This window comes from Brassica rapa, chromosome A09 (genome assembly GCF_000309985.2).
Source record: "Brassica rapa cultivar Chiifu-401-42 chromosome A09, CAAS_Brap_v3.01, whole genome shotgun sequence".
Lineage (NCBI taxonomy): Eukaryota > Viridiplantae > Streptophyta > Magnoliopsida > Brassicales > Brassicaceae > Brassica > Brassica rapa.
Window position 1 is genome coordinate 11,267,213 of NC_024803.2, and position 24,224 is coordinate 11,291,436.

Sequence of the window (24,224 nt, forward strand, 5' to 3'; positions counted from 1 at the left end):
GTTGTTTCCCTCTAGACTTTGGATCTTGGCACCCCCAAAAGTCTGTACAAACGCGGGATTGAATACCCAGATCGAATCAGAGTTCACGCCTCCCGCCGTGAACAAATAAGAGCCAGTAAATTCTATATCTAATCTAATATTGATTGAATGTGAGCATTCCGAGACTTTCATGAGTAAAGTTTGGTAAAGGCCGATGATGCTTAGCTGGTCTTTTCTGACGATCAGCCACACCAGCACTGAGACACGGCCTGGATTCCCATGGGGAGGGAGGGGGGGGGGGGTGCAAGATACCTAATATTTACAATGCTCTGGTAGTTAAGGGTTTAAGAAAAATATCAGAAAAATACATAAGAAAATAACTATATTATATAACTTCAGTTGCCAGCCTTACCTCCATTCCCTTCTTCACCTCAACAGCTAAAGCATCCCTTTCTTGAGCTCCTGAAACTGACTACTTGCCTTTCCCTCCCTCGGAAAGAGCCTACCAACTTACCCACCTCTTAATCCCCGGCCGTTAACACTTCAGCTGGATTTCAGCTTCAAAGGGCAAATGGAAAGTGCAGATGGAAGCTCTCTCACCATCTTGTCAGCCTTCAGAAAACTAACTTTTGACCTCATATCACAATGACTCAATCTGAGAATCATTAACAACGAAGGGATAAAAAAAAATTGAGATTGGTATAAATTTTATCCAATTTTTCAGCTCACAACTCTTGTGCGTGAGGGTTTTTTTAATCCCAAATTCAGCAGTTATTCCAGCTACTAAGATTTATTTGTTACAGAATAGTTCAAGTGTACCACTTTGATAAATGCCAGTCTGATCTAGTTCGTGTACCCTATGCTCGAATCAGTATTTGTATTTATTGATGGGAAATTTGATCCTGTACCAAAATATATATATATATATATATATATATATATATATATATATATATATATATATATTTCACCAATTAACAATATTATTTTTTCTCTCCTTTTTTTCTATCTTTCTCTACCCTTTTACTATAAATCTGATATTTTTTCCAATATATATATTTTTTTGTGTGTAATTTTTTCCATTATATTCATCAAATTAACCCATTGTTTATTGATGATACCCATCATTACTTCTCTTCAGATAAAGGAAGCTACTGAAAATAACTTCAACCGCACATGTGAAGCATATGCGATATTGTGTGTATTTTTTGTTTGACTGGTCCGGAAAATTTTGTGTTAAAAGTAAGGAATAAAAATTAGCTTGGCAAGTTGGCAACTACAAAAAAAATGAAATATGCTGTTTATATTTTATATATTACTATATTTGAAAATCAAATAACTAATGTAATCCAAATAACCGTAATCCAAATAACCGCGTAGAATCTTTAAAATAAATGTTACTATTAATTTTCAAATAGAATTTTTTACATTGACTTTCTTACATATAAATAATTTATTATATATTGAGTGAAGTTTACAATTAATTTTTATCATCAAAAACATGTTTACTTTTATCTGATATACGATGTACTTATAGATGATAATGATTTCTCTACAGTTAAGGGAGATGTTTTCAACTACAAATTTAAAATGATTTGTATTAAAATGATAATTCATCTTTAGTCAAACATAAATTTTAAAACTGCTTTCAAATTCAGTATTATTGAATTCGTCATTTCATAAAGTACTATAAAATTTAATGTTATTGAAAAATATTTAAGTTGTAAATTTTATAATGTTTCAAGTGTTTTTAAAGTGTCTGAGTGGAGTTTTTTAATTATAAAAATAAAATCCAAATCTCATAGTTCTAGATAAGATTCCAGAGTTGCTTAACAAAAATCATACTAAATTTTGAAAATTTACCTAAAATCATCTAACCCCAAATAAAAATCAAATCACTCCAAATCACTTCAAATTTCAGGCTGAAATTTGTTTTATCCATAAAAATGAATATTCTATATACAGGATTTATATCTTTGTAAGAATAAGAATTTAATCTTAAAATATTAAAGCACACACATATATAAGTACGAGTATGACCATTCTATTTTTTAATATTTATGTTGGTAATAATTATATATTTAATATTAAAATGACATTTCATATTTCTAATTTCTTTGTATCATCTACATTTTAAAAAATAGTATGTATTTTATTTTGATTAACTTTATCATCTCATTATAACTATAGTTTGTATGTTGTGTCAACTTAGTAGAAACAATTGATGATGTATGATGTGACATCATAAACAATAATAACTTATCCTTTTTTTTTGTGCAATCCAAATTTATAACTTAAGAATAGGCTTAGCCTATTAGAGGGCCCAAAAGCAGAGAGTGTCTTTTGCTATAAAATCGGCTTTAGAGTTTTCAGACCTAGAAAAAAAAGCAAAAGAGATAAAGTCAAAGATAGAAGAAACATGGACATGTTTGCCACTATGCTGAAGATTTCTTTGTATGATTTTGAAGCCAAGGATGATTGCTGATTGGAGCTCCGAGCGGACTGCTAGAGCTTCTGCGATCAGGGGTGAGCCGATGAAATCTTGGGTTTAGGAGCCTCGATGATGAAGGAGATTCTATGAATCAGATAAGATCCATGCTAATCCAGCTCTTTTAGTAGATTCATCCCAAGCCGCATCAGTTTTGCAAGTTATTGATCCCTCAGGAGCCGGTTGGAGATTAGGACTTTTGTGAGATGAGGCATGATGCTGATTTTTGGGTATGACTGTTTGGGCCATGCATCATTCTCTCGCCGCTATGATTGCTTTTAGCCCCACTTCTTATGACAATGCGTGTTGCTTTCGAATATCAGTCTGTTTCGAGAGGTCCATAGAAGCCAGCATACCCAGGGGAAGATATTACAGGTGACTCCAAGAGGAGGCAGACAAGTCAATTGTCTTGCCCGGACGATACCTGATTCGAAGTCTGATGGAGGCAGCTATGGGAACTGCCATAGAGCGCTGGATTAGATTCCAGCCCCTTGTGAAAACGGACAGCTGAAGAAGATATGTGTTTCTGTTTTCACATCCCCACATCTTGGACAGGTTGAGTTCCTCAAGATACCTCGACGCAAAAGGTCCTCCCCTAAAAGTATTGCCTTCTTGAAAATAGAACAAAGAAAAACTCTGAGTTTGGCGAATATGACCTCCTCCAAACGTCCTTTTTCCAGTAAAAATCCAAGGGATGTTGTTGGACCACCTGGATAGGGATCGAAGAAGTTGCTGAGTGATACCCCGAATTTACATAATAGACACCTGATTGGAGTGGCTGCCAGATGTACATGTCTTCCATGATGTATTGTCTTGGACGGATACATTTTATTTGCAAGGCCATCTCAGGTAGTAATTCTTCTATTCGCCTTATATTCCATAGAAAGTCTGAGGTGAGAAGATAGGAGACTCTGAAGTTTAAAGCATCCTCTCTGATGAGGCAGAAAGGCTTTATATCTTGAGATAAAGAGATCCATGAATCATGCCAAACTTATCTTTATATATATATATATATATATATATATATATGTGTATATATATGTGTGTATATATATATATATGTTAGTGATTATTTTATTAAAATATAAATATTATAAACTAAACTTTAAAAATTCAGGTTTAATTAGGTTTAGCTTAAAAACATGTGTTTTTCTATTTTTCCAGTGTCATTCCACTTGTATGTTTTCAAATTCCAAAAATGAAGCAAACCACCATATAAAAAAATACTTTTGATATAAAGTTTTTATTCACACGATATACAAACACCAAAGCTTGAGAATTTTGAAATTAGATAGTCACACTAATAAACACACATGCATCACACAAAATAATCACAAACCTTGAAGATCCACAGTAATAACCTGAGCCGAATCTCCTTTTTCAACAACAAACGTTTTAAGAACCTTTTGAGATGAACTAGTAATCACTTCAACAGCATAATTTCCATGGTACCCTCTAAACGCAAACGCACCGTTTTGATCAATATGTCCATTAGCATGAGAGAGCCAATCTTTCTTCACAGCCAAAAGCCTTTTACCAGCTTCATTAACATCACCTTCTGCATTAACCAAATGAGAGTTGTCTCTACTCATGAACAGCTCCCAAAATCCCCATAACATGATGCCTTCAACCGCAGGATGTCCAAAAGCTTCCCACATCATTACCTCCAAATCATCTCCCCTGATGTGCTCATTAATGGAGGAGACATCTAACTCCGTGAACCATATCGGTAAACCAAGGATTCCTAGTCTGTCTAGAGCTGAACAAACAATTGGACCCACTGGACTATCGATATGGCCTTGAATCCCAATTCCTCCTACAGGCGCACCCTTTTCTTGCAGGTCAAGAATATGCTCAATGTACTTCTCGGGGCATGATTTTGGATCACACCCGTCTTCTATGTGGTAATCATTCACAAACAATCTTGCTGACGGGTCTAGCTGGTGTGCGGTCTTGAACATGTTGACTCTTATGTCTTTGCCAAGCTTGTCTTGGTAGAATGATCCATGTAACATCTCGTTGTTCACATCATAATGTTTGAATTTTCCCTTGTACCGGTTTAAAAGACCGGTTAAGCGGTTTTGGACTGCGGTGTTTAAGTCGTTTTGGTTCATGTTTTGTATCCACTGCTGAACAGTTGCTTGGACCTCCCAAAAGATACAATGTCCTCTTGTTTCTATGTTGTTGCTACTGCACAAGTTGAGCATATCGTCCGCGTCTTGATAATTAAGCTTCCCTTGTTCTGGCTCCGTCCAGTACCATTTCAGCTCGTTACCGAAGACCGCCCAGTTAAAGTTTTTCAAGAAAAACTCGACGAAATCTTCGTTATCTATGCTTGATCTGCTGATGCAAGTTCCCACAGGGAAGCTGTTCCTTGTCTGTCTAACTTTAACCGTAGCTCCAGACAGTTTGCTAGCATCAGCACCGGAGAATTTGAGGATAACGTCGCTTCTACGGATCTGTATATCAAGAAAATTACTATAAAGTCTCGTTTGATATAAAAGATTACTGAAGCAGTGTTTTGTGTATATACCTTGTCACTTTGTCTTCTCAAGTGTTTGATTCTCGCGAGCCGGTCAACAGGGAAAATCTGCAAGCCAGCGACCATGAGATCAACGCCAGAAGAAGGGCCTTGAATATAAACCAAAGTCTTTGATGGTTGCTTCTCAACTCGGAAAGAACCACCAATCTCATGCCATTTATCGTCGTTGATCTCGACTTGTCCACCGTTTACCCATTGGCTATCAATACCAAGTGCGACGTTAACATTCTGCGGACTATTAATGCCGGAACCGAGTTTAACCCAAACTGATATTTGGTATGTCAAGAACAGTTTAAGTTTGTCAGTGATCATTTGAGCTGGACCCATCCATGTCTGTGTTCGGTTAGTCACTAGCATGTAGCGACCACTTAGAGGCTCGTGTGGTCCAAGCGAGTCCCTTGCCATTGGAGGAAGAATGCGAGGGGAGCCTTCTGCTACGCTTAGCGTGCAGTTCCCCAATGGGAACCAGCCGTTGGTTGTACCATCAGTTAACTGGCTGTTGGTGAGTATGTTCACCCCAAATGCAGGATTCTATAACAAAATACAACAAATAAAACCTTATTCTCAAATACAAAATTGTTCTTTAGGAATGCAGAACTTGTGTCTGACAGATATATAAAATATTTTATTGTTTACTCTATTAATTATTTTATTAAATATTATATTTATTATTATTTTAGTGTTTTTACGGTTTTAGGATTTTTTATAAATAACTGTTAATGTCTAAAATTGTATTCAGTTTTGATTGATTAATAAGCTAAACTAGATTTTGCACTATTGTAGCTTCACCTACATCATCTTCACATATAAACTGTGGTTAAAATGTGATGTGGATCTCTGGACTAACCTCAATGGCTGGGCGCGGTGAAGGAGGAATTTTCTCAGCGTGCTTTACGGTTAAGCTGTTCAGGAGAATATCGGTTCCTGGAGGCGGACCTTCGATGTAAATTACTACCCGTGATGCAGAACCATTGAGGAGGAACTTCCCTTTACATTGTATCCACTCCTTGTCTGTTGCTTGCACACTATGAACAAAAATAAACATCCACTTTAGCATTTATAATGATTCTTGATCTGAACTATTAGAAGAAGACTAACTTGGCAATGCCAATGTATTGGTCACGTTGATTTGGATTCTGGACCCATAGAGTAGCTTGCACAGTAGCACTTGTCACATTGTTTCCATATATACGAACAACGGCGGTTGCTTCATATACACGTTTCCTCTCAACTTTTCCAGTAATCTCTTGTTGAATACCGTTCCAGCTCTGTGTGCGTTCTGTCGCTGCAGCGAAAGCTTTTCCAGATTGTGGAACTATCTTTCCATCAGCCATGGAGTCATGACACACAATCTTGCAGCTTCTCCCAGACCAGTTATTTAGTCCATCTTCAAAGTTTGGATTCACTACAAGATTCTCATCTTCCACTGTAACAGCCTCTCGTCGTTCCAGCTTCAAAGAAAATCAAATAGGTAAGAGTTAAGGCAAATAAATAATCATTGATATGATTAGTTATATACCTCAGGATCGCTTTCAAGGTGAATGGTAACAGACTGTATTAAGAGATCAATCCCTGGTGAAGGACCTTCCAAATAGAAAACAACTCTCTCCGGTAAGCTTGGTAACGAGAACATTCCTTCTAGTCTCACCCACTTCTCCTTGAATACACAAGTTCTGCAAAATTCAGAAATAAACAAATATGTTCTTCTTTTGTGAATATTAGACAAAATTATAAATGTAAAAAAGGCATTTACTTTGCGATGAACTGATAGTTTGTTGGTGATTGTTGGTTTTCGAGCTTCAGAGTGGCCATGACCTCTTCCAATCCTTGAACAGGACCAGAGACGGCAACAGTTGCAGTAACTTTATAGAGAGAACAAGGTTTCACTCTGCTTGTTATGTCTTGCTCTAAGCCTTGCCAAGTTTCTTTCCTGTTGTTGACAACTACATAGCTGCCATACTTTGACGGGTCTAATACACCGTGAGGGATACCAGAATCTGCGGTGACAATAGATGCCTCGCAGCAATTTGGATGCCATGAATGCGTCCCCAAAGAGAAGTCATGGTTCACAATAACATTGGTACGATCAGAACCGATGACTGGTGTCACATTGTTGTTGTTGTTCTGTTTTGCATGCTGGTAGAGACATGATTAAACAGAGAAAGATCGAATCAAAACGTTTAGCTTAGATTTCAAGAAAGTGTGTGAAAAAGGTGAACAAGACTTGTCTATGAAGAAAGGAACATATCGAAAAGACAATCAAACCCTTGCAACCCTAACCTCTCCATTGTCGTTTCTTGAAATCTCCATGCTGTTTCTTAGTTTCTAACAGAACAGAATCAGACCCAGAACAAGTTAGCATATCGGTCAGAGAAAACTTTGATGAAAAGAGACAAATATTCAACCTTTGTGTGTAAAGGATAAGACAAACCTTGTCTGGATTGTGATTTTTGTTCTTGTGAATTGGATTTGAGAAGCAGCAGACCGTGAATCTCTTCATTATATAGCACAGAGATCAAACTGTTGTGTGCTACTTGGTGGATCTATCAAGTTAATCGCAGGATTCAAGTGAACTCCAAGAAAAAGCAGCGGGACCAGCTACCCAACCAAACTCTTTGAAGATTTAATTCTTTTTTTTTTAAATACTTGAAGAACGGATGAGCGCTCTGTTTTCTGGGATTTTATGTAGAGTCCCTTGGAGGTTGTGCTACGAAAAGACAATGCAAAATTATTAAAATACGGTAGACATTAACTTTCTATTTAAAATTAACTAGGGATTAACCCGGGCTACGCCCGGGATTTTTATTTTTTTTCTAATTTAAGTTGTTAAATTATTTATATATAGGTTATGATATATATATTTTTATAAATCTTAAGATGCATGTCATAATTAAAATTTATTTTAAATTTTAACACGTTCAATTAACAAATTTTTACTATTTAAATATTTTTTTGTAATTTTGTTGGCTATCTAATTATCATATTTAGCAAAACTATCTGTTGAGTGTTGGAATAAATGTTTTAGATATTTAATTAAACTGCAGAGTATTTTCGGATCGATCACATGCTCAACAATCGATCGATTCGTAAAAAGATGGTCGATCTCCTTGGCCAGGTAAGTACAATTTTAGCAAAAATATCTTTGATTTTCAAATATTAAGTATATAACTATTCTTTTGAATATTCTCTTTTTGAATTGTATTTTTTGATTAAATTATTGTATTATAATGTTTATGTAAATATTTTTTAGTGATGTTTGAATTTGTTTTATTCGTATACTTAACCTAGATGATATTAATGTTTAACAATTTATTGTTTTCTGGAAATATAAAATAATGATATATCAAAACGTATCTAATACTTGTTAAATGATAGTATAATGTAAATTACATCCATTATTTGAAAATAACCATTTGTTGTTTTTATTTTTTTAAATCAGAAATTATTTTTATTTAAAAACATTATTCATATATAATATAATAGTTTAAGTTTGGAAGATTAATCTATATATATAAATTATGTGTATGTTTTAAAAAATAATTTAAGATGTTATATATTGAGTAACTGAATAAAAGCTGAATTTCTTATCTTGAAAATCAAATAATTATATTTTTGTCTTCATGTTATACTCATCAATCCATCATTGATATTTATAACTCAGTATGCTTAAAAAAAAACTTAGTTTGAAGTAATAAATGAATTTAATAAAGTAAATTCATCACCTATAATATTCTGTAAACTATATTTGAAAACTCTCTACAATTATATTTTTAGCATAATTACTATTATTTAATTTAAGTTATTTTAAGCATAATATATGCTAAATCAAGTTAAATTATATTTACAATAGGACTATCTTAAACCGGTTAATAAACCAAAAACGATACTAAACCAACATGAACTAATACCGGATTCGGCGAGGAAGGAAGTGTTCTGGGATAAACGCTTGAATGGATATTAAATGTAATGGTTTGATCATGAAAGAGTTAGTATGAATATTAACAATAAAATTATGGATTAGATTAATTTAAATTTGTAAGAATACCTTTGAGTCTATGAAAAACAATTCAATTCCCTGAATAAGTTTGCCCTTTGGAAATTGCGGGGTTTCCAACAATGAATCCACCTAATAAAAAGTTCGTTCTTATAAAAAATCTCTTTCAAGGTCATTAAAAGTTTTTGGGACGGCAAGGGTTAATGGTGGAACCATTTTTTTGCTCGAGTGTTTTGAAGCTTTCCTTGATAGTGTGAGGTTGATGTTGATGGTATAATGAGTTTTATAGGGACTTTCTTGATGTAAAACTATACTTTTTTTTAATGTGGTATTTCCATTTTTATATAATTTATTACCATTTTAAGATAGATGTTTAAATCTTAATATATTTTTTCCATTTTTTAAAATGTTTATTTCCATTTCTTATTTTTTTTACGTAATATCTATATTTTATATTTTAAAATAGATATTTAAATCTTAATGTACATTTTCCATTTTTTTAAATTGTGTATTTCCTTATATTATATATTTTACATTTTAAGATAGATGATTAATGCTTAATGAACTTTTCCATTTTTTAAATGTTGTTGTGTATTTACTTATTATTATATATATAATTCATATATTATATATTTACATTATTTACTTATTATTTACTTATTATTTATTTTCCTGTATATGTATTTCTATTTCTTGTACTTTTTATTTACTTAATATCTCTATTTTACATTTTAATATAGATGTTTAAATCTTAATGTACGTTTTTCATTTTTTAAAAATTGTATATTTTCATTTGTTATACTTTCTATTTATGTAATATCTATATTTTAAATTTTAAGATATATTTTTAAAACTTTGTAATTTTCCATTTTTTAAATTGGGTATTTACTTATATTATATATTTACTTACTTTTTTATATTGTGTATTTCTATTTCTTATACTTTCTATTTACTAATAATTTTATATTTTAAGATAGATTTACATTTTAAGATAGATGTTTAAATACTAATGTACTTTGTCCATTTTTTAAATTGTGTATTTCCTTTTCTTATACTTTCTATTTGCGTAATATCTATATTTTACATTTTAAGATGGATGCTTAAATCTTAATATACTTTTTCCATTGTTTTTAAGTTGTGTATTTCTTTTTCTTATACTTTCTATTTACTTAATATCTATATTTTACATTTTAAGATAGATGTTTAATATTTAATATACTCTTTCCATTTTTTATAAATTGTGCATTTACTTATTATTGTATATATAATTTGTATATTTATAATATTTACTTATTATTTATTTTTCTATATATTGAGTATTTCTCTTTCTTATACTTTATATTTAGTTAATTTATATATTTTATATTTTAAGATAGATGTTTAAATCTTAATGTATTTTTCCATTTTTAGTGTAAAGCGGCAATGTTTAATAGAAGAACTTGGACAAATAGTCAAATAGTTATATTTATGTTTTTTTTCTTTTTTTTTATATAATGGTAATGTTACATTATGGAGATAAGCCGTTTTTTTAGTGAAAATTGTAATCTTACATATGTTTAATGTAATTTTTCTATTTTTTTATGTTGTGTGTTTACATATTATTGTTATTTTTAAATGTAAAATGGTAATCTTACATATGTTTAATGTAGTATTTCCATTTTTTATGTTGTATGTTTACATATTATTTATTATTTTCAAAATTATATATAATACTTTTTTTACAAAATAGTAATATTACATTATGGAGATAAGCCGTCTTTTTTTTAGTGAAAAATGGCAATCTTACATATGTTTAATTAATGTAGTTTTTCCATTTTTTATGTTGTATGTTTACATATTATTATTTTTAAATAAAAATGTAAAATAGTAATCTTACATATGTTTAATGTAGTATTTCTTTTTTTTTATGTTGTATGTTTACATATATTTATTATTTTTGAAATTATATATAATGTTTTTTGTTTTTTTTTATAAAACGGTAATGTTACATTATGGAGATAAGCCGTCTTTTTTTTTAAGTGAAAAATGATAATCTTACATATGTTTAGTGTAGTTTTTCTATTTTTTGTGTTGTATGTTTACATATTATTTATAATTTTCAAAAATTTGTAATATTTGTAATATTAAAATGTAAAACTATATTTTATGACACGTGTCATCTTTCGAGAGAAGTTTTTTTTGCTGATGTGGACGCTCTATGGAGCCTCAAAAGGTCCCTTTTATTAGTAAAAATGTAAAATAGTAATCTTACATATGTTTAATGTAGTATTTCTTTTTTTTTATGTTGTATGTTTACATATATTTATTATTTTTGAAATTATATATAATGTTTTTTGTTTTTTTTTATAAAACGGTAATGTTACATTATGGAGATAAGCCGTCTTTTTTTTTAAGTGAAAAATGATAATCTTACATATGTTTAGTGTAGTTTTTCTATTTTTTGTGTTGTATGTTTACATATTATTTATAATTTTCAAAAATTTGTAATATTTGTAATATTAAAATGTAAAACTATATTTTATGACACGTGTCATCTTTCGAGAGAAGTTTTTTTTGCTGATGTGGACGCTCTATGGAGCCTCAAAAGGTCCCTTTTATTAGTAGAGATGTTTTTTGCATAGGCTTACGTTGTGTAACTCAGGTTATGTTCTGAATTTCTTATTTAGGTTTTGACCGATAATACTAGCATAATAAAATCATGGATTCGATTTTTGTTTAGAAAAATGGTATAAATAAATTATTTTAAAACAAACTACTATTTGATATATCATTAAAATTAAACAAATATATAAAAACATTATCTATATATTATTTTAATAATTTATTTTAACTGTGATTATTAACTTGTTTTTATGTACACAAGAAATCAATCATTAGCTTTTAAAAAATCAAGATCATTACGAAATATTTTTAGTTCAAAATAAAAAATCGTGTAATCATTTAAATTCTTAAAAGTTACTATTTATATAATTAAGTAATATTTTTTTCGAACAAAGTTGTTATAGTATTTTACCATGTTTTGATGGTTTGATGGAGGCAAAAAATGTCAGGGTTAATCTCTTTCCTTTTCATTCAAAGATGGAAACACTACCTTGAGCAATAGGATATATGAAGAATCTATGTCAGTCTCATGTCATATTTACGACGGATTGTTCTCAATTGGTGAAGACGGTTTTAGAACCAGAAAAATGACCATCTTTTGCAAGCTATTTGGAAGATATCAAGATCTTGAAAGAAAGTTTCATCGGCTCAGCGATCATTCATGTACCACGAACCCAAAATATAAAGGCGGACAAAATAGCACGCAGTGCAAAGAATCAAGGACGTCGTTCATATGGATGCGGAGCTTCCCATTTAGTTTACAGAGTCAGTTTGAGTCTGTTTAAGTTGATAACAAAAAAAGATATATATATATATATATATATATATATATATATATATATATATATATATATATATATATATATATAATTAAGTAATAAATTAATTAATTTAAATTAATCTTTTCATCCCAAAAGTAGGAGGATACTCGAGACTCACTTAACTATTTGTTAAAATTTTCTTTTATATAGTATAACCTCTTTAAATTAATATTTTATAAAGTAATAGACACTAAAAATCTCTATAAAATAATATAATTTTATAATCTCAAATTGAATTTTTGGTTCAATTAGTATATCGATAAATTAATATCTCTATAAATTAATAAAAAATTATAGTTTTGGTATAGTCCCAACATTATTAATTTATAGAAGTTTCATTGTATATTTTTTTACATTTCAAATACATTTTTATAATTTTAGTAAAATACTTACTTCTAAAACATCATTTTGTATTACACAGCTTTATATCCATTTCGAAAACAGTGTTAACTTTGAGAATGCCAACATAACTAGGAATTCCAACATAACATATGATGTTTAATGCTAGAAGTTTTACTTTTGAATTTTTTATTACTATTATTTTATCAAATCAAATTTTATAAATGCATGGCACATAGTAATTTTCTCAAATAGACATTTTTAAGTTTTTGACACAAAAATAGATTCTAAAAACTAAAATGACCAAAATAGCATTTTTTATTTTGAAATTTTCTTTTTAATTTTTAAAATTTGAAATTCTATCCCCAAAACCCCCCCTCTTGAATTCTAAACCCTAAACCCTAAATTATAAACACTATACCTTAAACACTAAACCCCACCCCTTAACTCTAAACTCTAATGTCTAGATTAATTAACCCTATAAGTGTATATTTAAAAATTTTAAGTTTACTTTGGTCATTTTTATTTTTAAGGTTTATATTTTTGACAAAAACCTTTTTTAGGTCTATCATAGAAAATATTTCTATGGCAAATCATATACGTTTAACTTTATAATTTAACAATAATTAGATAAATTGTCATAAAATCTGTCGGAATTAAATAAAACATTAATTATATTTTTTAGTTATTTATTTTTTATCAAAAAAATAACTAAAACATATATAATATTTGTATGCAAGAATATCCAATTTTAAAATAAATCAATTAATTTTGGTCATGTCTAACATCTCAATTATCATTCTTTGATACACTGATTTTTTATTAATATCATTATATATTGTTTAACTAAATATATTTATATAACTATTAAACATATTTCAAAACTATCACACTTGAGTATAACCAGGGGCGGAGGCAGTGAAGGAGGTGTGGGGTCAGCTGACCCCACTACTTTTTTAAAAAATATTTTTTTTATTTAAGAAAATTTGTATTGACCCCATTAAAAATGAAATTTGACCCCACTAAAAATATAATTTCACAAATATAATCACAAAACATTAAAGATTGAAGATAACTTAAAATTATATAAATAATATGTTTATTTTATTTGTTAAACATTTGATTTATATTAATTTTAGCTTAAATTTCAATAAACACGGTTTTATATTAAGTGTTAGTTACATATTTCAATAAAGTCCAAATTATATTAGGTCCAATAACTATTATTAAAAAAAAGTTTGAAATTAATGAGTGAATTTGAAAAAAAAGATTTGTACTTCTTTTCTGGACAACGCAAAAAGGAAGAACTCTCATGTTCCCCAAGCAATTTTTGGATATTTTTTTCTGACCGAATAATTTTTAAATAAGTTTTTTTTTGTTATACACTCTCCACTTTATTTTACCAAACTAAAAATGATTATGATTTAAATTTATCAGTTAACTAATGGATCAATTTTTGAATCGGCAAAAAAATATCAGCCAATTAAAATGGTCAAAAAATAATATTAATACAATATTGCATCAGTAATGAGTTTCTAAAATTTTTTATGATTTGTTTTTTCGAAAATATTTTAAATTGTAGTAAATAATTATGATAAACAAGTTTTAAAATATGAATGATCATAAAGTATATTTATAGTTTTTCTGTGGTTATAAATTATGTATTTGGAAAAAAAAAATTGACTCCGGTACAAAAACTTTCTGGCTCCGCCACTGAGTATAACACAAATGGTAGTTAACGAATATGGTAACTAAGACTATGTATCTTTTAATATGGATGCACGCAAAATTGTCTGATAGGTTCTTACTGAGTTACAGTACAATAGAAAACTGTTATGTAGTTATATATGAAGTTGTTGCCGTGTTTCCAAGTTTCCAATTGCTAATAGTTAGATTCGTTAATTACAGCGTTAATAAGACTGCATTTGTAGGATGATTAAAATTCGAAAGTATTTCATAATTGATGAAAATATATGTAAAAGAAAAACTATTATAAGTTATAAGACATTTTCTTTAAAAAAATTGGCATTCATGGGAAAAACAACCATAACTATCTTTGAAAAAAAAAAATACATCAATGTTAAAGCATTAAATTTTCAAAATATACTTAAGTGCGATGTCATTTTGACATAGCCGACACGCATTAAAGAAGAAAAATGGAATATCGATAGCTTATCACATTCCAGTCATATCTATGTGCAGTAATCGTTTCTCAATCTTTCTGTAAATCATTAACTCCAGATAAATAACTAATTACGAAGGTAAATATTGTTTGTTAAGTAGTACGTATATTAACTAACTACAAGTTGACAAAAAAAAACTAACTACAAAAGCAGAACATTTTTTTATCAACGAATCCAAGATATAGTTCAATTGATTTTTTTTATAAACTTTATCGGCTAATCCGGTGGGCTCCAAGAAAAAAACACACTTAGTGTTACATAATAGACACTCGAAACTATATCATATTGTCTGATCCAAATTTGGAATATCTTTTAATTAATACCAGAACGTGAACCAATCGTTTGTTACAGCTCACCATGTTAACCACATGAATCAAAACCCAAATTCAAATTGACCAAATAGCAAAAATTTAGTTTACAGGGATAATCGAATCCATAACAGATATTGATACAGACAAAACTCTAAAAAATTACCACTAAACTACTACTGCTTGGTTTATAGTTCAATTTATGTGCTACGAAATTCTTCATAAAAAGAAAACCTTTAACGTCAACACATAAACTAATTTAAAAAATTTCTAAAAATTAACATGTTCTAGTCCTAGAACCAGAAGATTATAAAAGTTGTTCCTCAAAAACTTGTGGCAATCTTAAAAACTATTACTAAATATTTTTTCTTTAAAGAAGGACTCCGGGTTAGCCTAATGTCATAATCGAAGATATCGTCTCAATGTTGTCGATATCCTAATCGAAATAAGAGCATTTCCAAAAAAACCTCTGTATTTTAGAATTTCCAAAACTCTATTTTGAAGTTTCAAAGTGTTTTTCTCCAAAGCAAAACTTTTAATATAACTTCAAAATTATTTGTAATTTACACTGTGGTCTTTATATTTATCATAATTAATATAAATCCATAAAAATTTATAAGTAACTAGCACATATGTAAAAATATTACAGTAATATTAATTAATAAAATCTTACACTAAAATATAAAATATAATTAAATAATTAAATGTTAATACAAGCAAAATACAAAATTATTCCATAAAATAGTTTGGTTACACAAAACTTGTTTGGACAATATTCTAGAGGTTTCGGAGAAAATTTACAAGACTACTATTGTTGTTGTAATATTTAAATTTCCGTAGTAATTGTGTTTTCTGCATCTTTTTAAAATGTCTTTTATTAAGTTTCTTTTGTAACATTTTTGTTGTTTAATTATAGTCTTACAATATTATAAATCTTATTTTAATTTTTTTTTAATTTAATGTGTAAAATTTGAAGTTATAAAATTAAATTTGAAATATTTCTGATATACAAAAATTTTAAAGATTAAAATGATAAATGAAAAAATACTTAAGAATCATAAATGTGATGTATAATTAATTATAATGACTAAAATGCAAATACCATATGAAAATTCAAATTTAGAGTTTTGAGTAGTGAAACTTCCTTAAAACTCGAAATTTAAAGTTTTTAAGTTCTTTTTTTAAGAGCAAAAAATTATATATTTGAAGTTATAGAGTTTCTTTTGGAAATGCTCTAAGTTAGATATTTGGTACAATATACAATTAACGAGTATAAATAAACATGAACAGACTTGATATTGTTATTACCTAACAGGCTTTTCATCGTTAGAAAATGGGAAAAAATATGCAATTGTGTGGCAACCTTTGATATAAAAACTAGAGTTGTATCCCTTAAACCGCCGTTTTGTATCAGATTTCAATTTATTAATAAAATTTAAGCTTTAGAAAACTAAAGGCAGAAACAGTTATTTTGGCCTCACATCCCTAAAATATTAGGACCGACCTAGTTGCTGGTTTGGTTGAAGACTTGAAGTAAAATCTGTTACCCAATTTGCGAGAAACAAAATGGAAAAAGAAGGCGAGAGGTAATCATCGCGAGGAAGAACAAAACTTTGAAGATTAGTTAAGAGCTCCCAACTTGATAATTATTTTATAATTGTTTATGCTTGGATAGCTTGGATAGCTTGGATTGAAAGCGAACTATTTTTTTGGACTCTAATCGTAGGTGGAAGGTCAGTTGAAAATGTTCTTATTCAAATTAATGGCTATCCAGTTAGTACAATAACTAGTAAATGCAAACGTATTTTAAAAGTGATATGTACCGAAATTTTCATTAAGATAGTGCCTACGTATTGAAAATGTTACATCTTTGCTTCAACGATTATCCATCAGCATCAAATATACAAACTCACCTCATCAGTTTCCCCCTAATTATGTGATTTATTTGCTGATTAAAAACCAGTGACAGGGAGAAAAACAAGACAGCGAAAAACAAGATAATGGTTTTAGTCATACATACCTTCAAGCTTGGTGAATGGTGATGCAGCTGGTCAGTATCTATATACACACATCTATTTATGTTTAGAGAAAACTACATGTTAAGCACATTTTACTAGGTTCCTTTCACACAAAGAAAATTTTTAGTTATAAACCCCAGCCTGGAGTTTCTTATACTTGAAAAGCGCATGATTGCTTATGAATATCCGCAGTTGAGGAAGCACGAGAAAAATTATCCTATCATGACTTGGAAATTGCATCTTTTGTGTTTGCACTCAAGATTTTGATGGTCATACATGTATGGGGAAAAAGTTATGGTGTTCATGGCCCATAAAAATCTTAAGTACATTTTCACTCAACCCCTTGATGGATAGATCGCATTTTTGTAGACATTGGTCAATCGACCGAGTGCGCATTGAGATCATTCGATGGCGACCATTTTGTCGCCTTTTGGATTATATGAGCATATAAAATACAAAATTATGTAGATGCGTCGCTTTTACCAATAGATGAAAGACTTTCCACTAATAAGATTGAGCTCTTTTTTAACAAATGATAGGTAATTTATTTAGCTTCATATGCCAGATGTTTGAGGTCCATCTAATGGTGCAATGATAAGTGCCAAGGTTGAGCTGATCCAATCAAGAAGCAGTGATGATGTGGAGGTGGAGTAACAACTTTAGGCAAGAGAGTTTGCTGAGTCTTGAGTTGTATATCGTTTAGACTATAAATAATGAGTCTAAGAGAGGTTGGCCATTTACTGGGAAATTGTGTGGGACACTGAGAGAGATCTTATGTGTATAGGCTCAAGGTCTCCTTGAGATCTTGAGATTGTAACTGGTTCGATTAGAGTAACAATAGAATGCTGTGCTCTATCAGGCAACCAAAATTTATGTTCGTTTACTGAAGACAAATCATAATTTTCCATGACTCTTTTTTCAAACATCATATTTACATTCTGTCCATTTTTTTTTTTTTTTGCACTCAAAACTACAAACAAACTTTTTTATATTGTTTAATTCTTTTCTCTTGAAGAATTTAGAGTAACATTAGTTTGTGGATTTGATCCCTAATATATTAATGCAATTTGATGTACAAGTACATTTAAAGATAACTTGATGATATCAACTCGCAAATAAAAAACAGTAAATTTCGTTCTTATAAATCGCAAAATGGTTCGTACCAAGAAAACCCACCGGACGAAAGCGGTGACGAAAACCACACAGGTTCCGTCCATGAACTGTGGCGTTGAGAGAGATCAGAAAAGAATTGAGATTTTGATCCGAAAGCTTACGTTCCAGAGAATCAAGGGGGAGAGGGCTTAAGAGAAGAAGAAACGAAACAAATGGATTCTGCAAGTACATGAGATTCATTGTCTCTCTTCGGACATGGGCTATGTTCGTATGGTTTATACATGATCAATCAAATTTGAAAAAGCTATTATTGGGTCATATGTATTGCACTGAAAGTTGTGGATGATACATAGACATTCATGTAGCTTTTTAAGCAATACAATATTTTCATTTGGATTTTAGACACCAAACAGTTACAAAGAAAATACCAAACTGTTACATTTTTTCACTCTCATGCATGGATCTCAAACTCACTCATGGATAGTCCGGAAGGGCTTGTATGTCTTCACACTACTTATCAGTCCAGCGATGGATCCAGCAGCAGCTAACAGGGAGACGATCAAGCAAACCCAGCACAACATTTTCAGCCCAATCCATCTAGGAGAGTATTTCTTAACCTTAGTTTGTGCTATGTGCATCTCCACGGGGAAATAAACAGTTAAAGGCCAGAAGGAAGCTGCTCCGATAAGACCCAAGATGGCGTTGAAGAAAGGGAATATCATAGCTACTAAAGTTGTTATAACCACATAAGCTGTCCTCCACACTAGTCTGAAGAGGTTGATGTTGAATTTTCCAAGGAATGGTATGTTTACTGAATATTCAGATGTGATGAACTTGTTGTCAGGCCAGTTTCTATTGCATTTCTTCTCAACAAACTGGAATATGGGCTGCGCGAACACCTGCAAGAAGTATGTTTCTTTTTCATTAGCTAAACTGCGAGAAAGTGCAAAAAGAAAACAATCTTTTTCTCCTTTTGGATTTGGTTTTACCTGATAGGCACCAATGAGATGGAAAGCAATGCAAGCGTTTGCAAAGTCAATGAGCCAAAATGGCTCGTAGAATCCGAAATCTGTGAGGAAATCACCAGGGGCTTTGTTTCCAAATGCAGCATATCCAAGACAACCACATAAGATGTAGAAGAAAGTGGTGGTTGATACTCCCACAAAACTTGCTCTTTTCATAGCTTTGTTCTCTGCGGGGCTAGATCTCAATGTGTCCTGCAAAAAGTATCAAATTTTCACCGGTTAGTGTGTGCAAATCCAGTTTTGTCTCATGTGTTTAACTTAAATCTTATTAAGCCGTCACTTTCTAGTCGACATATACACTCTATTGAACTAAATGCATGTACACTAGAAAGGTGAACGCTAATATCATTAAGAGACAACAAAATTTTAACTATATTGTCAACTCATTAAGCTAAAGTCCATTGATATCATTGTTTGCTGTCTTTGAATGTGACATCTTGTCACTAATAAGCACATGTTATACCTTTAAGCTAAAAGACAGATTCTCTTCTTTTTACCCTTTGTAGTAAAAGTGGTCCATAGAGAATTGATTGTCATTGTCAATAATTTCAAACCACAATTCTATTAAGAGGTTCATATTCAAAGCAAACAAGACTCAATAGTAAAATTGATTGATGGTTAACTTGCCTGAATCTCAATGAGAACCGTGGCGTAAGCATATGCAAACGCTATGTCTCCAACCGCTTGAAACGATCTCCATATCTTCTGAGCCGCAGTTACATCAACTCCTACCACCGTTCCCGTCATATTCGTCTTACCCACTTTCCCACCTTTTCATATCGTAACATATCAACCGTTACTTTATTGTATTATCTATCTTGTTACAATTATTGATATAGGTACTTTGAAAACTACAACTTGATGACCAATAATTGTTAGTAGTTGTTGTTTTGCAACTAATTAAATCTTCAAAGATTTGTATATGTACCTGCGACCGTCGCGATGGCAAGGCCAATCCCAATACTTGCGTAAGCGAAAGACATAACCGCAGCCATAAGGGAGAGAAAAGAGAGCTTGTGAAAGTTGGGGATCTGGCTAAGAAGGATCTGAATGATCCCGAAGGCCGCCATATATGGATAGTTCGATATTGTACAATCTGCATGGTGCCCTTTATTGTGGTAACAGTTCGCTTTCCCGATCGCTCTGCGCAAGAAACCATACTGATCACATCAATATGGTAGATAACTAAACTGTACATTTGGTAACGGTCATAAAGTAAAATCACATATTCACACATAGTTGACTTACACCAAACTAATAGAAGCAGTGATGGTGTACCCAACAGTGATTCCTATCAGATTCCCATACTGTGCCACTCCACAAAGCTGCACTTTCCTACCACCTGTCAATTTTCAATAATTCCAATGTATTATTTCAGTCTATGATTATTTATTACATTTGTTTTTAAGCTATTAATTAATCTTCTGTTTCATACATCAAACATAAAACACTCCACGGAACTATACTAGTATATATAATACTCCATCAACATCAAATACCAACAATAATGCTAATACTACCAAAACCCTTTGCCTCATATGTCAAACTATTATTTAATTTCTGTTTTCCTCGGGTTGCACAGTTTTGGATCTTATAAACAGTACAAAACCGTGAGTTATTTAAGAAAAATTTCAGCCTAATTAATTATTTCAACAACCGTTGTATAGTTGGAAATTAAAGGACGGTTACCACACTTTTGCGTTCAGTTCAATGTTTTACTTAAAATGATTTGAAGTAAAACCTCATTGTTTATTGAACTAGACAACATACTCTAAATTATTTGAAGTATGTAATCCTTATGAAAATAATAGCGAAGTCTAATTAATTTTTCAACAACCATAGTTTATGATTAGAAAATTAAAAGGACGGTTACCACACTTTACATTGAACTCAGTTGTTTTACTCTTTTTTTTTGTCAATAACTCAGTGTTTTTACTTAATAAAAAGAATTCGTAAAAAATCATCGTTTATTAAACTAGAGACAACAAACTTTAAATTGCTTACGAATATAATCCATGTATAAATAATAACCAAGCCTTTAATTATTTCAACAACATTTTTTATAACTAGAAAATTAAAAGAACGGTTACCACTGTTTTTATATTCAGTTAAATTTAAATATTTAAAAGGATATATATCAATTTATAAGCGTCTACAAAAAAAATCAATTTATACGCAACAGTAATTTATATGCCCGATAGATTTTTTTTCTTCTGTAAAACCAAATTGGCAGGAAATGTTAGAAAATCTATAAATCCATTACTTTATCTACATTCCTAACCACAACTCATCGGATGCATAAGCTTTTCGATTGTTTCAAAAGATATCAATGATGATTTCTTATGATTGATCTTATAGTTCGTAACATCAACTATTTTATAAACCACCATCATTGTTCTATATAAACTCATTACATAACCAGTTTTGTTTTATTTCAAATTGACCTAAAAGTTACTGTCGCTTATAAATTATATTATATGTTTTTATTACTAATATATATTTTGTCATTTTTAATTAATATTAGTATAAATTTTTAATACTAATAATTATTTTCCTATTCTGACCACAATAGTTTTCCAGACAAGGATCAGCCTAACTAAATACCAGACAAAATCAGTATATTATTTTAATGAAAGAGAACCTTATGTTATCCTCTCTCTTTTTTTTTGGAAAAGGAACCAACCATGCCTTAAAAATTACTTAACAAAATTGAATTTTTGGTATAGAACCCTTTTCAAAAAAGGGTTGGTCTAAAAAGTGTCTATTTTTCAATCTTCTTTACAGTAAAAAGTTAAAAAAAAAAAACAAAGAAAAAACCATACCGAGGTAAGATCGAACAACGTCCATGTAAGTGTAGTTTCGTTTTCCGGTGAGGGGATCCGGCGCACGGTAGCAATCAGCGAGCATCGTAGAAGTGAAGTACGTGATAAACGAGAAAATGATCAGAATCAAAGTCCCTGCTATCCAACCAAGCTGAGCTATGGCCCATGCCAACGACAACACTCCTGAGCCTATTACCGCCGTGATAATATGCGCACTCGCCGTAAGCCACGTCCCCGTCCTCTTCTCTCGGCCATCGTCATCAACGTTCTTTGTTGGATCGGACATGGCGTAGACGTCGCCGGATTCCGCCGCGGAGTGACCGTGTTGATCGGTGTTGAAACTCTTCATAGTGAGAGAAGAGAGCAAAGGAGGTTGACAGAGAGAAGAAGATAAGTAAATGTGTAAGTCAGAGAGAGAGAGAGAGAGTAAACGAAGAAGTCTAATTGTAGTCAATAGATATGTGTTTACATAATATCATATATATAGGCATACCTGTATATGAATGCATATATATAGTGTGATCTAGCATATATGCCAACGAGACGTATACGTAAATACGTGTTGAATTTCAACTTTTATTTTCTTATAAATGATTTAAATGTTTTCTTTTTAATGCGGCTTGGGATGTGTGATTGCTTCAGACTAGATATGAGCCCACCTATAGAGGGAGGATTGTAATGTTCAGATTCTATAATGATTATTCGATTGTTTTTTAAAATATAAATTAATTTACAGAAAAACATTTGCACGATTTTTTCTGTATGATAATAGTACCTTTTGAGACTTTGAGCTTACCAGTGTTGAGTTATAGAAGAAACAAATGTTTATGATTTATAAATAATAATGTTTAATTTAATAATAATATTTTTTCGACGAAAACACTTTAAAGAACTAACTTGTAACTAGTTTTTTTTTTTTTTGACAACAAAAGCTACTGAACAAAGAAACCGCCGAATTGAATAGCCAAATCGAGGGTAAAGAATCTACATATAACATAGCTGAAGAAGAACTCTTCATACCACGTGCAAGCTTGTCCGTCATTGTATTTTGTGCTTTTGGAATATATCGGATCTTGAAATTAGAAAAAAAAAATCTTACTGCGTTAAAACTCCTCCATGTGCGTAGCAAAATCTGGCTATTCTTCAGGTGACGACACCATCTTCACCAGTTAGAATAATCTGTCGCAATACTACATCTGAAAACTACAGGGTCTTCATACACTCCATCACCCAGATCAATGATTCACATTCCGCATGTAAAGGAGATAGACTTCGTCTTAAATTCATTGCCCCCATCATGACATCATCTGAGCTTCTCTCTCGACAGTACCAACCCTGTCCAGTGAAAGCATCCTGCTCCCTCCATACCCCATCAATGTAGCAAATTCGGTTACCCATAAATTGCACATTCGTTTCTGGCTGTAAATACTTGTGTTGTTAGTCCAACAATTACGCTTCAATCCAAAGTGTTCCTTCAATTTCTGCTTTACGCAATATTTCCTGAGGATTTTCATTCCAATTCTGATAAAAATTTTCATTTATATTTTTTCAGATATACCACATAATCCATGGAAAACAATCAGAGTCGATTTCTTTCGGAACTCTCCAGAACAAGTGATCTAAATTAGTGAACACCGAAGAAGATGGAAAAATTCCGGGAGGAGAAAAGATCTTAGATAAAGCCCAAGTTTATAATGCTGGTGGACATTCAAAGAGGACATGATTTATAGATTCTTCCTCCGCTCCACTTAAACTACATCGTGGATCACAATCTATGCCACGCGTCCTAAGCACCTTTGCTACCGGTAGGATTTCTGATAATACTTGCCAAACAAAATGTTTAAGTTTCGGAGAGCACCTAAGTTTCCATGAGAAAGCTAATAGGGGTTTAACATTCAGCCCATAAATTGAATCCTTGGACCCTTATCTGGATATAAAGATTCTGTTCGGAATCCCGATTTAACTATGTACCTCCCAGATTCAGTAAACAT

General features: G+C 31.1%; 2 protein-coding genes across 3 annotated transcripts; both read right to left on the reverse strand.

The window, feature by feature from the left end:
• Positions 1-3,668: 3,668 nt before the first annotated feature.
• Positions 3,669-7,758, reverse strand: LOC103838616 (endo-1,4-beta-xylanase 1). 2 transcript variants are annotated; one of them, XM_009115067.3, is made up of 8 exons: positions 7,441-7,758; positions 7,290-7,334; positions 6,763-7,145; positions 6,529-6,682; positions 6,108-6,460; positions 5,857-6,034; positions 5,001-5,540; positions 3,669-4,926 (listed from the first exon to the last, which is right to left on the reverse strand). In XM_009115067.3, exons 1-8 carry the CDS (start codon positions 7,507-7,509, stop codon positions 3,799-3,801), a joined length of 2,850 nt encoding a protein of 949 aa, XP_009113315.1. In that variant the 5' UTR covers positions 7,510-7,758; the 3' UTR covers positions 3,669-3,798. The 2 variants fall into 2 exon arrangements, with proteins under 2 accessions (XP_009113315.1, XP_009113316.1); XM_009115068.3 differs by having other exon boundaries at positions 7,415-7,758.
• A 10,917-nt stretch (positions 7,759-18,675) lies between these two features.
• On the reverse strand, positions 18,676-22,709 carry LOC103838617 (amino acid permease 1). The gene is made up of 6 exons (XM_018654928.2): positions 22,234-22,709; positions 20,660-20,753; positions 20,340-20,554; positions 20,039-20,181; positions 19,376-19,603; positions 18,676-19,285 (listed from the first exon to the last, which is right to left on the reverse strand). Exons 1-6 carry the CDS (start codon positions 22,580-22,582, stop codon positions 18,857-18,859), a joined length of 1,458 nt encoding a protein of 485 aa, XP_018510444.2. The 5' UTR covers positions 22,583-22,709; the 3' UTR covers positions 18,676-18,856.
• Positions 22,710-24,224: the final 1,515 nt, after the last annotated feature.

What these genes read in the sequence shown, in the direction of transcription:
- LOC103838616 (XM_009115067.3), bottom strand. Translation starts at nt 7,509, where the DNA reads ATGAAGAGATTCACGGTCTGCTGCTTCTCAAATCCAATTCACAAGAAC. An exon ending in AACTATCAGTTCATCGCAAA is followed by an intron (nt 6,683 to 6,762) that starts GTAAATGCCTTT and finishes TGAATTTTGCAG; the next exon opens with AACTTGTGTATTCAAGGAGA. An exon ending in ACCTTGAAAGCGATCCTGAG is followed by an intron (nt 6,461 to 6,528) that starts GTATATAACTAA and finishes TTTTCTTTGAAG; the next exon opens with CTGGAACGACGAGAGGCTGT.
- LOC103838617 (XM_018654928.2), bottom strand. Translation starts at nt 22,582, where the DNA reads ATGAAGAGTTTCAACACCGATCAACACGGTCACTCCGCGGCGGAATCC. An exon ending in CGTTGTTCGATCTTACCTCG is followed by an intron (nt 20,754 to 22,233) that starts GTATGGTTTTTT and finishes GAAAATTGACAG; the next exon opens with GTGGTAGGAAAGTGCAGCTT. An exon ending in TGCCATCGCGACGGTCGCAG is followed by an intron (nt 20,182 to 20,339) that starts GTACATATACAA and finishes CGATATGAAAAG; the next exon opens with GTGGGAAAGTGGGTAAGACG.